The 14,115-nt window shown below is 45.3% G+C and overlaps 1 protein-coding gene across 9 annotated transcripts in view; it reads left to right on the top strand.

The window, feature by feature from the left end:
• The window catches only part of Runx2 (RUNX family transcription factor 2), a 329,850-nt gene that overhangs the window by 163,843 nt on the left and 151,892 nt on the right, over window positions 1-14,115 (top strand). For all 9 annotated transcript variants that reach the window (XM_076557798.1, XM_076557803.1, XM_076557799.1 and 6 more), the window contains one exon: window positions 11,412-11,573. In XM_076557798.1, coding sequence (XP_076413913.1) covers window positions 11,412-11,573 — 162 coding nt within the window. The remainder of the gene's footprint in view (window positions 1-11,411; window positions 11,574-14,115) is intronic.

Raw genomic sequence — 14,115 nt, forward strand, 5'->3', positions numbered from 1 at the left:
GAGTGTGAGGGTTGTGGGGGGGGGGGGACGACACAGCCTCTGAGGTGAAAAGCACAGTTGAGGTGATGTCTGGGCGCCCATCTTTAAAGAGAAAGGCTCCCATGAGGGGATGGTGGCAACAGGCATAAGCTGTTGCTAAGCCTGCCAGGGAAGTCCACAAATTAACTTCTAGGAAGTGCTCGGATTGTGTCTGGTGGCGTTCCTTATTCTCCGAGGATGCTTCTAGAATCAGGGAGGTCTGGTTATTGGAGAACAATCAGTTTCTTGTTCCAAAGACTCTTCTTTGTCTTTTCTTCTCTTTGGCGCAGAAGCTCCATAGCTGGCATCTGGTTGTGACAGGAGGAGTCTGTGCGCTGCATCTCGCCTCATCCTGGTTGAATCTGTCTTTAGATTTCTTTGCAGAGAAAGCATTGGTTTCATTATTCCATTCTTTTCCAGGGCGTTTTTTTTTCTTCCTTATAGTTTCATGTTGGTTTTACGTACATGTATGGAATGTACATATATAAACATATGCATGCCACCCCTCTTTATTAATTGCTCAGGGACCTTTCTCACTATCTTTTTCTTGTGGTGATGGCCTGTAGGCCAGAGGCTCAGGAGATGACATTAGAAGGAAGTACACACCTAGGAGGCTGATCCAGGAGAAGGGCTGTCAGGCGTGTCTGCCCTGGGTGCTCTGGAGTTTATTTCCATCATGGTTAAGTTTCTGGGGCTGTTCTCAGAGACCTGTTATACACTGTGGGAGGAATGACAATTATAATTTATTTGTATAATTTCAAACATATTGTAAGCCATTTTAAATTTATTATATGAACATATAAAATATATGAACACATTATATATAATATTCAGTACTAATATGTATGTAATATATTATCATTTAATATATGAAAGCATACTCCAGGGATAAAATTGCATGAGTCAGCTCTCATTTATGAACATCTAGTTGATTTTTTTAGGGCTCTGTTCAATCAGGATTTATTTTTCTAATAGTTTAGAAGCAGTTTGTTTTAATTGTATTTAAAAACATCAGCTTTGGCAGAGGTTGTCAGTGTTGCCAGCCTTATTTAGTGACTAAAAAATTGGGGCCTGAGAAGATTTCTGAAATCCATAGAGCTGAAATTGGAAATCTACATTTCTGGAAGAGAAATTTGGCAGGGTGGTTTTAAGTGGGGAGGGGCTGAGAGGTTTTTGGGAGGAGTGTCACCAGAGAGAATGGAAAGAAAAAGGCCTTTATTATTTAAAATAAGGTTAGACTTTTAATTACTGACTGTGGTGACTTTTGGGGATCACATCACTCAGTGGCTTGCAGTCTTTGAGAAACTCTGCTGTTGGGCTTAGCCCTCCCCCACCCCTTCCTATCTTGCTGTTGAACAGAGCAAGGGGTGTGCTTTTGTACCTCCTCAGAAGGTCCCTCTTCACACTCTTCACCCAGTGGTTATTCCTCACAGCGGCACCTCACTGTGGAGCCTGGAAAGATTGCTTTTACCCCTTTTAGATTCTGGTAAAGTTAATGGACTGGAATGCTATTAGATGCTTTCTTCAAAGCTGGCCATGGTCTGTATTAGTGAGCACTTCCTGGTAGACCTCTTTGCTGCTTATACATGGCATTAGAGAGGAAGCGTCTGCCTTGCTGAGATTCAGGTACACAAGGCAGGTAGGCTTTCTACTAATTGGTTGCCCTAGGAGTCCTGGAGGCAAGTTTTAAGTGAGCCTCCTCTGCCTTCTGAGTCACATGGAGATCAAGAGTGAAAAGTGCTTTGCACATAGGCCTTTGAACAGGATTTAAGTGTTTTTAGTGGACTGCAAGCCTGCTAACATTAACAGTGGTTCCCAAATATTAGTCAGATCTGAGGGTTTTACCAGCAGTAATGGCATTTTCAGAAGAAGGAAGATGGAGTGAAGGGCAATAAATCTCATTATACCTTGAGTAGTAAGCTTTAAAGGCAAAGTCGCTTAGCAATGTCAAATGGAATAGTAACCCCTGAGGATAAAGTGGAGGTCACCAGCAAATAGAGTCATGGGGAGACGTATGTGACCTATGTAAAGAGGGATTTTCTGGATGCTGCTCTGTCAAGTAGATACCCCGTGCCTATGGGTGCCATAAATTCTTGCAATATCCCAAGACATAATTTATTTTGGAGGAGAGTCTTGAGTTCACCCAGCGCAGCAAGCGGCTGTTCCTTATCACACCACCTCTCCGGGCTTTCATTTCCTCTTCAGCGTGTCGGCGCTGCTCTTTTATTTGAAAAACATTCTTCTTGATAGGGAAGATTAAATCAAAATGAGGCAGTGTAATTTTCCCTTCTAACTGTCATGAGTGAAAAAAAAATAATGCCCATTGTTCTCAAACTTGGGTGCATTTTAGTATCACCTAAGGGAGACTGTTAAAAGTGTTCCTCAACCTTGAATCAGAATGTGGGAGGTGAGGCCAACACAAACGCCCGTGGTTGAGCACCCCAGGATAACCTTGCCCATCGAGAGCCAATCCTGACCCAGCCTGGAGGGTGTCGAAGAGCCTCACCCTATCATCACAGGATGAGTTACGGCCACTTCCTGTCTCCCGCTGGCTCCTGGGTTCCCAAGTGCGGCCCCTGGACTCCTTGGGTGCTGATTTCAGCCGCTGCTCTCCCTGCACGCCCCTCCCTGGGCCTGTCCCTCAGCTGGACTCCTGCCCTTTTTCTGTTATGTTGCTGTCAGAGGGAGGGTTTTCAGTGCACAGCCGACTATGCCGCCCTGTTAAACAAACAGGGCAGAACAAAAAAACAACCTGGAATGACCTTCCCTTGCACTTAGTGTGAAGACGAGTGATTCCAGCGCAGGCCAGCAGCTTCCACCTCACCTGGCTCCTCCCTGCCGCTTCTGCATTCTCCTCTCAGGCCACTGTCATGCTTTTGTCTGTCAACTCCTCAAAAAGACGATGCTGTCTCTTTCCCAGGAACCAGATACCTGCCATCCCTTTGCTGAACCCCTTCGTAACCCCACGTAAACATCATCTGGGCTTCTGCCTCCTGGCTAGCTCTTGGCTTAATCATCATGACCTCAGGGAAGCTATGCCTGCCGTCCAGGTTTCTCCCGCCATATATCATTCCCACGGTGTCATGGATATCTCCTTCTTACAACTTGTCAGTTAGATGATGGTTTAATTAATGTCAGTCTCTCCTATCCAACGACAAACTCCAGAAAGTTGGGGTCGGTAGTTCTAGTTTTATCCATCACTAATATTCCTAGTACCCAACCCAGCACCAGAGTAGACAATAAATAGTTTTCAATGAATGAACAAATGCCTGGGGGACAATATTTAGAATCATCCGCCTGATAATAAGTGTTACTGTGCCTGGGCTGTGACACTCTAGATACGCTTTCTGATCGATTTGATTGACAGCAGCCCAGTTTGAACCTGTGTTTACTACAGCCACATTGAATTGAACTTTTGTCATGCCTCTTGGCCAGCCCCACACCCCAAGTCTAGTGCAAATCCTGACCACACTCCTTCGTAATCCCACTTCTTTCCTTCTGACGCTACCACTGAGGTCCAGGTTGTGCTAAGGCCAGCTTAGGTGTGACACGTGGCAGAACCTCCCGAGTCTTCTCTTGGGGTTTTCTTTGGATACGGACAGCCCCTCATTTCCCTAAGACAGTTGTCAGTCCCACGTGGTCCAGTCTTGGTGTCACTGCGACACCCCTGGCACCCCCTGCTTAGAAGCACAGCTTGCTTCTGGTTTCCGTTTCCACATCATGGTGTAGGGTATGGCACCTTGGGCTGCACCCTCCATTTCTTATTCTCTTCCTTGCTGTTGTCCCCTGGGATTTATTTATTAAGCCCCACTTTCCTCTTGTTTAATAACCCGTTGTCATGCCTACACAGCACTCAATTTTATCCAAACAGCGTGCTGCTCTTTTCTCAAATTTCCGTTCACGGCTCTGTGAATCAGTTGCGTTGAGTGATTCTGTTTGCTACCTTGCTTGGTTTGGGGACCGGATGAGAAGCCAGAATCTATTCTTGGGCTTCTCTGGTATGAGCCACATTGTCCTGTGATGGAAGGCACCCATCCATGTCATTTCCCCTCAGCTGTCTCTCATAGTCATCCCAAGTCAGCTCTGCATGGTGTCTGTCATTTCTGCTCCAACTGCTATCCGCAGGAAGGACTGTGTGTCGGGGGCTCCCTTTCTACAGCATCGTATGGGTGGGACAAGATTTCCTGACATGACATATCCACCCCTGCTTTGTGAGAACAAGACTCGGATGATGTAATGCTGGTCTGTGGCAGCAGAGTCAAGGGGAGGAGGCTGTTCCTGTTAGGGACTTCTACCCATTCGACATGAGCATCTCAACAGAGTGAGGCAAGCTCATTCCCAAAACCCAGGCTAGCCGAAAGGGGTTTTGGAGAACATATAGCATGGAACCTTGAATATTCCACGCTCATTGTTTTGAACTAGGAATTTCTGTGTATGTAAGTATGGATGGGTGTGAAAATGTTTATTATGACAGAGGTGTGTCAGGAAGAGGACAAGACAATGATGGGCTCATTCTTTTTCACTGCTAACCCAATTGCCATATTGGACCCTGGGAGTTGGTGGTCAAGAGGCATGGCTCTGAACCGGTAGACTCTCTTTGCACTTCAATGTATATAGTCCATTTTCCTCAAAGGATGCCTGAGCCTCACGCCACAGCCTGACCTGAGGACCGAGTGGGGAAAATGATAAAAGACAAGGGGTAGCAGTGTGGAGGAGCCCTGATTGCACCCCCATCTCTAGCCTGTGGCCACTGCAGACACACCGAAGGGAAAGCTCTGCTGTTGGTAGTGCTTTTCTGTGCTGATCTAGGCTTTGCCCATGGCGCCCTGTTTCCTCCCATCTCTGTGAAGCCTGGCATCACATCCACAGTGTGTCCCCGGAAGTGATTCTTGGGAAAGTCAACCCTCCCACAATCACGCATGACTGAAGTCTTTATCCACTGAGGCTTGCAGCCCCCCGGTTCCCTCATCCCCCTTCTACTGGGCTTTGCCAAAGCACTCCATCTGTCCCATCTCTAACCCTAATGACATTCAGAAAGAAGTCCCACAGTGTCTCCTCTAGCCAGCTCACAGGGGAGCTCCCTTGAGTTTCTTATTCTTAGTGTCTAATGTTCAATCACACAGACATGAAACTTTGGATATTTGTGAGTATGAAGGCAGAGAGCTCCTCACATACCACTTGAGGGAGTGTGAGGCACCTTCCTGTCTCCCTCCATGCACACCCTCCTACCTTTGCATGAATGACTGTTTGCAGTTTTGCTGGTGGAAGCCAGCTTGAGACACCCGAGTCACCCCTTTCCAGTCGCTTTTTTAGCATCCTGGGTACAGTGTCTTCTGCGCTACTGTGTTTGGAGTTTATAGAGAGGAAGGCAGCATCCACACTTGGGAAGCCAGAGATGAAGGGCACTATTGGGGGCGGAGAACTTAGAAAAACCTCTAAGCATTGGCACTCCATGGCTTCTTTCTAACCTTGGAGTGCTCTTGAAAACACAAATAACATGCTTGGGATAGACTGCCTCATTCTGTCAAATGCTTGGGTTTTTGTTTGTTTGTTTGTTTTCTAGTTTCAATGATAATTTAATCTGAGCTCTTAGTAGCTGTTTTCACAAAGGAAGCCATGGTTTCCTCTGGACACATGATCATGGTAGTTCTGAGAGATCATTAGACAGCTGCCGTGCATGCCTGGTGGCGACTCAGAGCTCGCTTTCACGCATGCGGAGGCTCTTCTCCTCTCTCTTCATCTACAGCGTCTCTAGGAGCCGCCCATGTCTCTGCTGCCCTCACCTCTCTCGCATTTAATCATTATGATTTATCACATCCTGCCTGTGACGACAACAGGCCCATTATTGGAAAGACCTGATTTTTCTCTCTCAACTTTATGTTACAGGTCAAATATGACTTTCAGATCCCGCTAAACCCCTCTGTTTTAGGTGGGCAGGAGTTTGTGCAGAAATAGAGGCGCAGTGGTATTGAAATATGCTTGTGATCATTTAGTACTGCAGATTTTTCAAGCACTAAAGAGTGTCTGCACATAAATGTTTTGTTTTTAAGCTTTCATATTTGCATAAAAACATCTACACGTCTGGAATGCAGTAAGATGCTCTGGATCCTGTTTTTGAAGGCTGCCACAGAAAAAGAATGAATTGTAGTTTTAAAGCATCACGACAATATAAAAAGTTTAAAACAGGGACTTGAGGGATGGCTCAGAGGCCAAGAGCACTGCTGTTCTCCCAGAGGACCCGGGTTCAGTTCCCAGCACCCACGTGGTGCTGCACAAGCTTCTCTAACTCCAGTTCCAGGGCGTGCAATGCCTCTTTGGGAGCCACACACGTTTTACCTGCACACATACACATGCAGGCAAAACATCCATACACAAAACATGAAGATAAATAAACAAAGCTTTAAAAATATATATATTTTTAAAGTTCAGGTTCAGGTTTGATTTCTTTTGATATCTTCTGAGAGATTGTAGATGCTTGCAGAGGGGGTAGTTGCTGGCCCCCCAGGATGTAATCTTTAGCTCACACTTGATACTTTCATGCTTTGGGGCTTCGAAATCAAGGCTGTTCTTAGTTGGAGATCATAACTTCTGATGCTTGCCTCGTGTTCCTGAAGATGCAGAAAGACAAGCCATGCCCCCTGTAGCTCCAGTGGGCTTAAGCAAAGGGACCCAAGGCTGAGCTGACAAGGGCTTCGAGTTGACTCACAGTTAACCTAAAGGTCGGTTGCAGAGCTGGGCCCTCAGTGGTGACTTTAGCAATACCTGCTCTGACTCACTGCATTCAGAGTGGATAATCAGAAGGCTCAGGTTTCTTCAGGAAGTGCAGTTCAGAAACCATTCACCAGGTCCATGACTTCTCTCCACTGTGGGCATTAGTAACTGTACACAACACACACACACACACACACACACACACAGAGTAACCATATATTTAAGATAGGATTATATATTCTTAGCAAACTAGGATATCTTGGTAATTTTCCTCCTACCACATGATTGGAAAGTTGGAGGATATACTAGTTGAAAAGATGGGAATTTCTCTTTTTGAGATGAAACTGAGTCCAAGAAGGACCAGGGTCCAAGTTAAAGATGGTTAATTCCTGACATCTGTGTGATGGACACAGAGGCAGCCTGGCCCCAGGCTGAGCTCTGTTACACTCTCAGTCTTCAGGAGCTTAGGAGGAAGAGGTTTTGTTACTGCCTATGTTACTGATAAAATGGAAGCTTAGACAGGATGCCCTTTGTCCAATCAGTGGCCCAGAAGTGGTGTCTGTGAGATCCATGGTCTGTTTGCTCATTCACCAAGTGTTAGATAAGGCTTGGGGTTTCCAGACCATTCCGAGAGCATCTTGGGGAAAGGCCTCTGCTGAAAGCGAAGCTGTCCTTCGATAGACCATTCTAGTTAATATCTGGGAGGCAGAAATTTTGTGTAAAACTTCCTTGATATAATAACTCTTTTATAGTTTAAGAGAAAATTAGAATGATTAATTACAACATTTTATTATTCTGGTATTTATTCAAGCCACCTGGAAGTTCACTGTTGAGGAGCTTGTATGTTCTAGGTTTATATTTAATTTAACACACACACACACACACACACACACACACACACACACACACTCACACCTACACACAAAGGTAGTTCAGATAGTGTAGAGTCAGATTTTTATTTCTTTGAATATTGATGCTAACTTGTCATTCACTGTGTATTATTTGATTTTAGGTGTGAGGGCCTAATTCAGAGATGATATTTCCACCTTCCTTTAATTTCAGCAGCTCTAAGAAAGACGTTCCATTCTAGGTCAGAAGGTAGAACCTGCCCACGTGAGCTGAAAAGCCCAATAATGATTTTAACAAAGACTGTAGAAGTTATCAAACGCTTTATTTTCATCTAGTTTCCCAAACATGACAGTAGTTATTATTGTATTCATTTTACAGATGGAACCTCTTTTCTTATCTACTTAATAGGCACTGTGAGAGGCAGATAGATGATCAGATCTGGCATAGTTCATGTCATGCTCATGAAAACCCAATCAGGATCACTATTCCCATTGTACAGGTAAACCACTGGGCCAAGGAGTTTAAATGACCTACTCAACACAGTGGGGAGCTGCAAGCCTGGCCTCCATCTGTCTTCATGGCCACAGTAGCTTCGGCATGCTATGCAGCCTCATTTACCAGATGAGGAAATTGGAGGCTCAGAGCGTTTGCTCACCCAGTTGATGTCATACAGTTTATAAATAGTCTGGTGACCCTCCAGCCCACGGTCTCTCCTTAGAAGGCCTGTTCATTTCCCACTGTACTAGGCTGTCTCTCTGCACAAAGAGAAGGAATAAGGCTGTGTGTTACAACCAATTTAAGCACCCTGACTCCCTCGGTGGCACCTTTGATCTTTATAGTCATTCCTTGCATTGTGATGTCCCCCAGTTTAGGCAAGGTGGACTACTCCACTGACACCCTGTTGTGTTTGAGGCTGGATGCACAGATCACACTGCTTGTTCAGGAAGTTGTCTGGAGCAGCCAAATCCAGACCGTGCAAACGCAGCCTTTATTCCTGCAGGACCCCCTTCTGTAAGCTGTGTGGCATTGGTCTCTTTCATCTGTTGAGAATGTGCTGGAGTCCAGCCCCTTGCTTTTATGAGACAGTTTTCCTGTTCTGTAAGGAACAAACCCCTCTCCATCTGAAGATGATTTCCCATTTCTCTAAATAGCAACTTACATTTGTGGCGGAAGGCTGGGAATATATCAGTATCTGAGGATAACAAGGACCAGTCACTCAGAGTTGAAATGCTGCCGATCTGTACAGTCTCAACCTTGAGAGTTTTAAAGCATAGAAATTCATTATTTTTAATCATTAAGTATCTTTTAGATTTCTGGAGAATGTATGCTAATACTTACCCTTTCCTTGAATCACAAACTTGGGTAAATGGTCCTTAAACTTGAATTGGGTGCGCCCCCCCCAATCTATTAATGTCAGTAAACATCAGATAAATATCCAGATGTATTTAATTATTTCCACTCAAGGAAGTATGTTCTATTTAGATAGTCTTTAAATAAATTGTTTCCAAACTGAACAAATAAACAAGAAATAGCTGAAACTCAACAGCTTCGACTACATAGAAAAAAACCCAGAGGCTTTAAAAGAGGAAATAGCCTAGGAAAAATCTGAGTCTTGTTATGTATTCATTTTTATTTTGAGGAATAAACCTGAATTGACTGTTCAGATACATTTTTAAAAAATTAAGCTGTTAATTTTCAAACAATAATAATCAATGGGAGAATTTTATACCTATTCCAAAGGTACTCCATCACAAATGTGTTTTAAGTATGGAACACACAATCTGCTATGAAGAGTTTTTTTTGTTTTTGTTGTTGTTGTTTGTTCTATTTTAAGATAAGGATGTAAGAAGGAGAGCTGGGAGGATGGCTCAGCGATTGGGATTATGTTCTGCAGAGTTGTGTGAGTTCAGTTCTCAGCACCCACGTTGGGTGGCTCCCAACCACCTGTAATCCAGCTCCAGGGATCCTACGCCCTCTTTTGGCCCCTGCAGTCACCTGCACTCATGTGAACACACATACAAAGACACATACATTTGCAAATTAATCTTTTTTTTTTTTTTTTTTTTTTTTGGTTTTTCGAGACAGGGTTTCTCTGTGTAGCTTTGCGCCTTTCCTGGGACTCACTTGGTAGCCCAGGCTGGCCTCGAACTCACAGAGATCCACCTGGCTCTGCCTCCCGAGTGCTGGGATTAAAGGCGTGCGCCACCACCGCCCGGCCCGCAAATTAATCTTTAAAAAGGGAGATCTCTGTACTGAAAGTCTCCTGTTGTAGTGGTCTCTTAATAGTTTTTTAAGTAATCTCATATTCCTGTGACCGGATTATTATAAGAGTTCCTTTATGGATGAGGAAACCCAGGCTCTATGTGGCCAAGGCCACGTAGAGAGTAGAAATCTCAGAGGTAGTTCTGACCTAGTTGTAAACATTCCAAAGACCATCTATATTCAAATACACCAATACATCTATATTCAAATTACATCCGGTAAGAGCCAACTCTTAATTTTTTTAAAATTAGCATAACAATTTTAAGCTAGTATTTAAAATTAATTAGGTGAAATTTGCTTATGATTCTGTCAACTTTTGAGTAAGATTAAAATAGTGCACAATCTTTTTGGAAATAGTAACAAGTTTACCTTCTCATCTCTGCCCAAACCATCCTAAACACACCCAGTCTCACCTGACCCTGGAGGCTAAGCAGGGCTGGGCCTACTTAATGCTTGAATGGGTGACCCCTTGGGAAAGCCAGGTGGTGTAGGCCCAAAGGGAAACAAGACAAAACCTTCTCTTTTCCTATCCAAATGAATGGCCTTTTACTAAACTACTTAGCCCAGAGCCTCCAGCTCTCAGAAACCCCTAGGAGCCCAACAAAAACGTCATCAGCTCTGGCCAATTAACCTTGAGCAGTCTTCTGTCCATTATTTAAATTATCAGTGACTATGGGGACCTCGAAGCCACAGTCCAAACACATGACACTTCTAAAACAGATCTCAGTGGGATTAAAACATTTGCCTCTTCTCCTGGTTGGGGTCATCTTCCTGCCACCAGGAACACACGTGTTTGACCTGGAGCCTGGATGGCAGGCAGCGAAGCTTTTCAATATTCAATCACAGTTGGTTTTAAAATTACCTTCTGTCTTTTCTCAAAGGTTATTTTCTGCTTAAACTTTATTATGAGATAATGTATCCTGCTTCCTTCCTTTCTAGTCAGTGTGCATGCTACCTCTTCCATTCTCACCCCTGTCCCTGTCCTCTGCCTCCTCAGCCCCCACCCCATCCCTCTTAGAAAATGGCATTCCATTGACCCTCCCAGGAAGAAGTAAGAGAAGCACAGACTCACACCCTTTAAGACCAAAAGAGCACCACTGGAACATAGAGAGCCAGATAAACAACAGTTAAAGGAGAAGTCTGCATCTTTCTGGAAAGTTAAACGAGCTAACTGACAGAAAAATATAATTTAAAAAGAGTGTTTGGGAAAGGAATTTTAGAAAACACCAAGAATAAATAAAATAAATTCCTCTTTGTAAAATAAGCAAAATGGATTGTTTTCTAAATGGCCACTGGACTTTCCAAATAGAAATATTTATGCATAAGAGAGACAAATGAGCCTTATGCTCGCTCATTTTGTCGTGTTCATTGAGACATCAAGTCTAGAGAGCCCTGGGCTATTTGAGGCCCAAGATGGAGAGGCCGTGGGAGATATTTATTACTGTTATTTATTTTGTAGTCTCGTTTCTCTTCTGTCCTTTGTCTAAGCTCTGGGCTGCATGTTTCTAAGGCTGCAGTAGCTGGAATACTGAACTGCTTTTGTTTTTCATCTTTTTTTTTCCCTCCTCTAGATCCCAGGCAGGCCCAGTCTTCCCCGCCGTGGTCCTACGACCAGTCCTACCCCTCATACCTGAGCCAGATGACGTCCCCATCCATCCACTCCACCACGCCGTTGTCTTCCACACGGGGCACTGGGCTACCCGCCATCACCGACGTGCCCAGGCGCATTTCAGGTAAAGACCAAGCTTTCACTAGAAGCCCACTCCTGCACAGGGGCAGGGGGTGGGGGATGGGGATGGAGCAGGCCTGGCTTATCCATGCTCGCAGTCACTGTCTGTTGGAGGCACCCGGTCTTCCCAGTTTACGGGGCTATCAAACACTTGAACGTTTTTAATCCAAGAGATGAAAATCCATCAGAGATGGTATCCTTTTTATGCTACCCAGTTAGTGTCCTGCTGAATCGCAGCCCAGTTGAGGGGTGCTGTCTTTCAGATAGAGCCTTCTCCCAAGGGTCGCACCCTAGGCCTTCCTCTGCTTATAAGCCAAAGTACAGACTGATGACAATCCCCCTCAGTTTCCTTTGCCCGGGCTCCTCAGTAACGAGTTCCAAGATGAGGACACTTAGGAGACCTAGTCATTCACAGCACAGTGAGAGGTCCAGAGGAGCCTTGGAAGGCAGCATGCAGCAGCTCAAGGCGAAGGCACACTGTCACTCTGTGTGGCAGCCCCAGTACTCACAAATCCATCACTCCAAAGACACCCAGAGGTTGTAAATCACAGTGGAGGTGTGTGTGTCAAAACTGGCCTGGCCTCCTTCTTCCCCATCCAGCAGAATGCAGCAGAGGGAGCCAGAAAGTTTCAGTAAAGACTCCAGACAGACATGTAGAGAGAAGCCGAAGGCCCTCACCCGTCCATACGAGTCCTATAAATAAGGGGGGACAAATCTCCCCACTCACTCCGATGTACACCCCCTCACATTAATCGTCAGCTGTGACTCCACGGGGGCACACGGCCACTTTCCTCATGTCCTCCTGTGTCAGCGTTTGGGCCCCCAGCACCTGTTCGACTCCTGGCCAGGTTAATGTCTTCTTTGTCTCTTTCTTTCTGTTTCCGTTTCTCTCCCTCTGTCACTCTTCTGCAAAGCTCGGAGCCGTTACTTTCTCCGCTGAGTCACGTCACTGACAAGCTGAAGCTCCCACCAGCTCCCATTAGTCCACTCTCCTTTATTTCTTTCAACTTGGGAGGAGGGAAGGCTTTGTTTCTCAAGCGAGTAGCAGGAAAGGGCTCTCTGGTCCTAGTGCCTTCACATTTTCTGCTGCAGATGGACTCCCCGGGGTGAGTAGGGATGGGAGAGGGGTGGAGGGAGAGCTGGAAGGTTCTTTGGATAACCAATGTTACCACATTTTTATTGACCACTGCTGCTTTTGCTTATGAATCACATGACATCTGTTGGGAGCTGGGCCAAGTATAGATGTACAGTTTTCGTCTCTCTTGAGTGAAATCACCCTCTCCTTTAGGCAACACATCAATCAGGGACACAGGAGAGGAAAAGGAAGACGCACAGGGGGGTAAAAGTTAGCACAGGGCTGAGGCCCCGGTATTGGATGGAGTTGACTTAGTTTAGATCATTTCATCTGTATGCATAGGAAGACTCAGATTTGCATGGAGCCAACGTGACTCTTAAAACAGACTTGTGCAGACTCGCTTGCATTTTGGGTCCCTTTGGGCTTCCATCTGACCAACCTTTTGTAGTTGAAGCAGATTTTTGTTCCTTCAAAAAGCCCCAGTGGTGATAGAGTGATGGCTCAGTCTTTAAGAACACTTGCTGCTCTCGCAAAGGTCCCAGGTTTGTTTCCCAACATCTACATTGGGCAGATCAAAGCCACCTATGACTCTAGTTACAGGGGATCTGATACCCTGTTCTGATCTCCACGGGTGCCGGGCACACACACATGCATACACTCAGGCAATCACATACACACAGAAAATAAGAGTAATCTTTAAAAAGAAAGAAAGGGCCCCAGAGGACAACTGTAGCTGCAGAGACACAAACCTACAGCATTTTCTTATGGGGGTGTGTTCATACCCAGATTCACCATGGGAACGGCTGTAAACAGCCTTGACAGATGACTGCCCCATGGGCTGGTCCTCAGTGTTTGCCATTCTGATGTGGAAGAAGTTGATCTTGTCACTTGAAGCATTGTCATCAAATGACATTCTAGTTCTTTCCATTCTGCAGAGAAAGAGGCAGGAGCAGAAGCTGCCTGGCTGTGCAGCTGTGTATTGATCTTAAGCCAAAGGCAGGAACGAGACCCTGCTTTATACCGGATTAGAATTCAGTCCAGTCCAGTTCTTTCCTCCTCTCTGAGCATCTCTGTCAGTTGTAACTGGTAAAGGAGTAACATGGAGCCAAGGTGGGAGGTTCTGTATAAACATTAAAGAGAACAGAAAATCCCTCCTGTCAGCGTGTGGAGAAACAGGAAGGGACAGGCAGCTGGGGACTGTCAGGAGCTGGAGGAACTCGGCAACTCCTGACCTGGCTCTTGGCTGTGGGGCCATGCACCCAGTACTACCTAATGGGCCAGGAGCAAGTGCCTCTTCTACTCCCCAGGGCCCATCCTGGAGATCATGTTGGGGAGACAATCGTTTTGTAGGGTTATAGGGGCCAAATTGCACAATTTCTACTTTACTATTATTCTCTTTCATGTATAAAATCCTTCTTAAGATACACAAGACTGACCTTGCTATAAGCGAGACTTGAAGGTTTTGTTTTTT

Source organism: Peromyscus maniculatus, chromosome 21 (genome assembly GCF_049852395.1).
Source record: "Peromyscus maniculatus bairdii isolate BWxNUB_F1_BW_parent chromosome 21, HU_Pman_BW_mat_3.1, whole genome shotgun sequence".
Taxonomy (NCBI): Eukaryota; Metazoa; Chordata; class Mammalia; order Rodentia; family Cricetidae; genus Peromyscus; species Peromyscus maniculatus.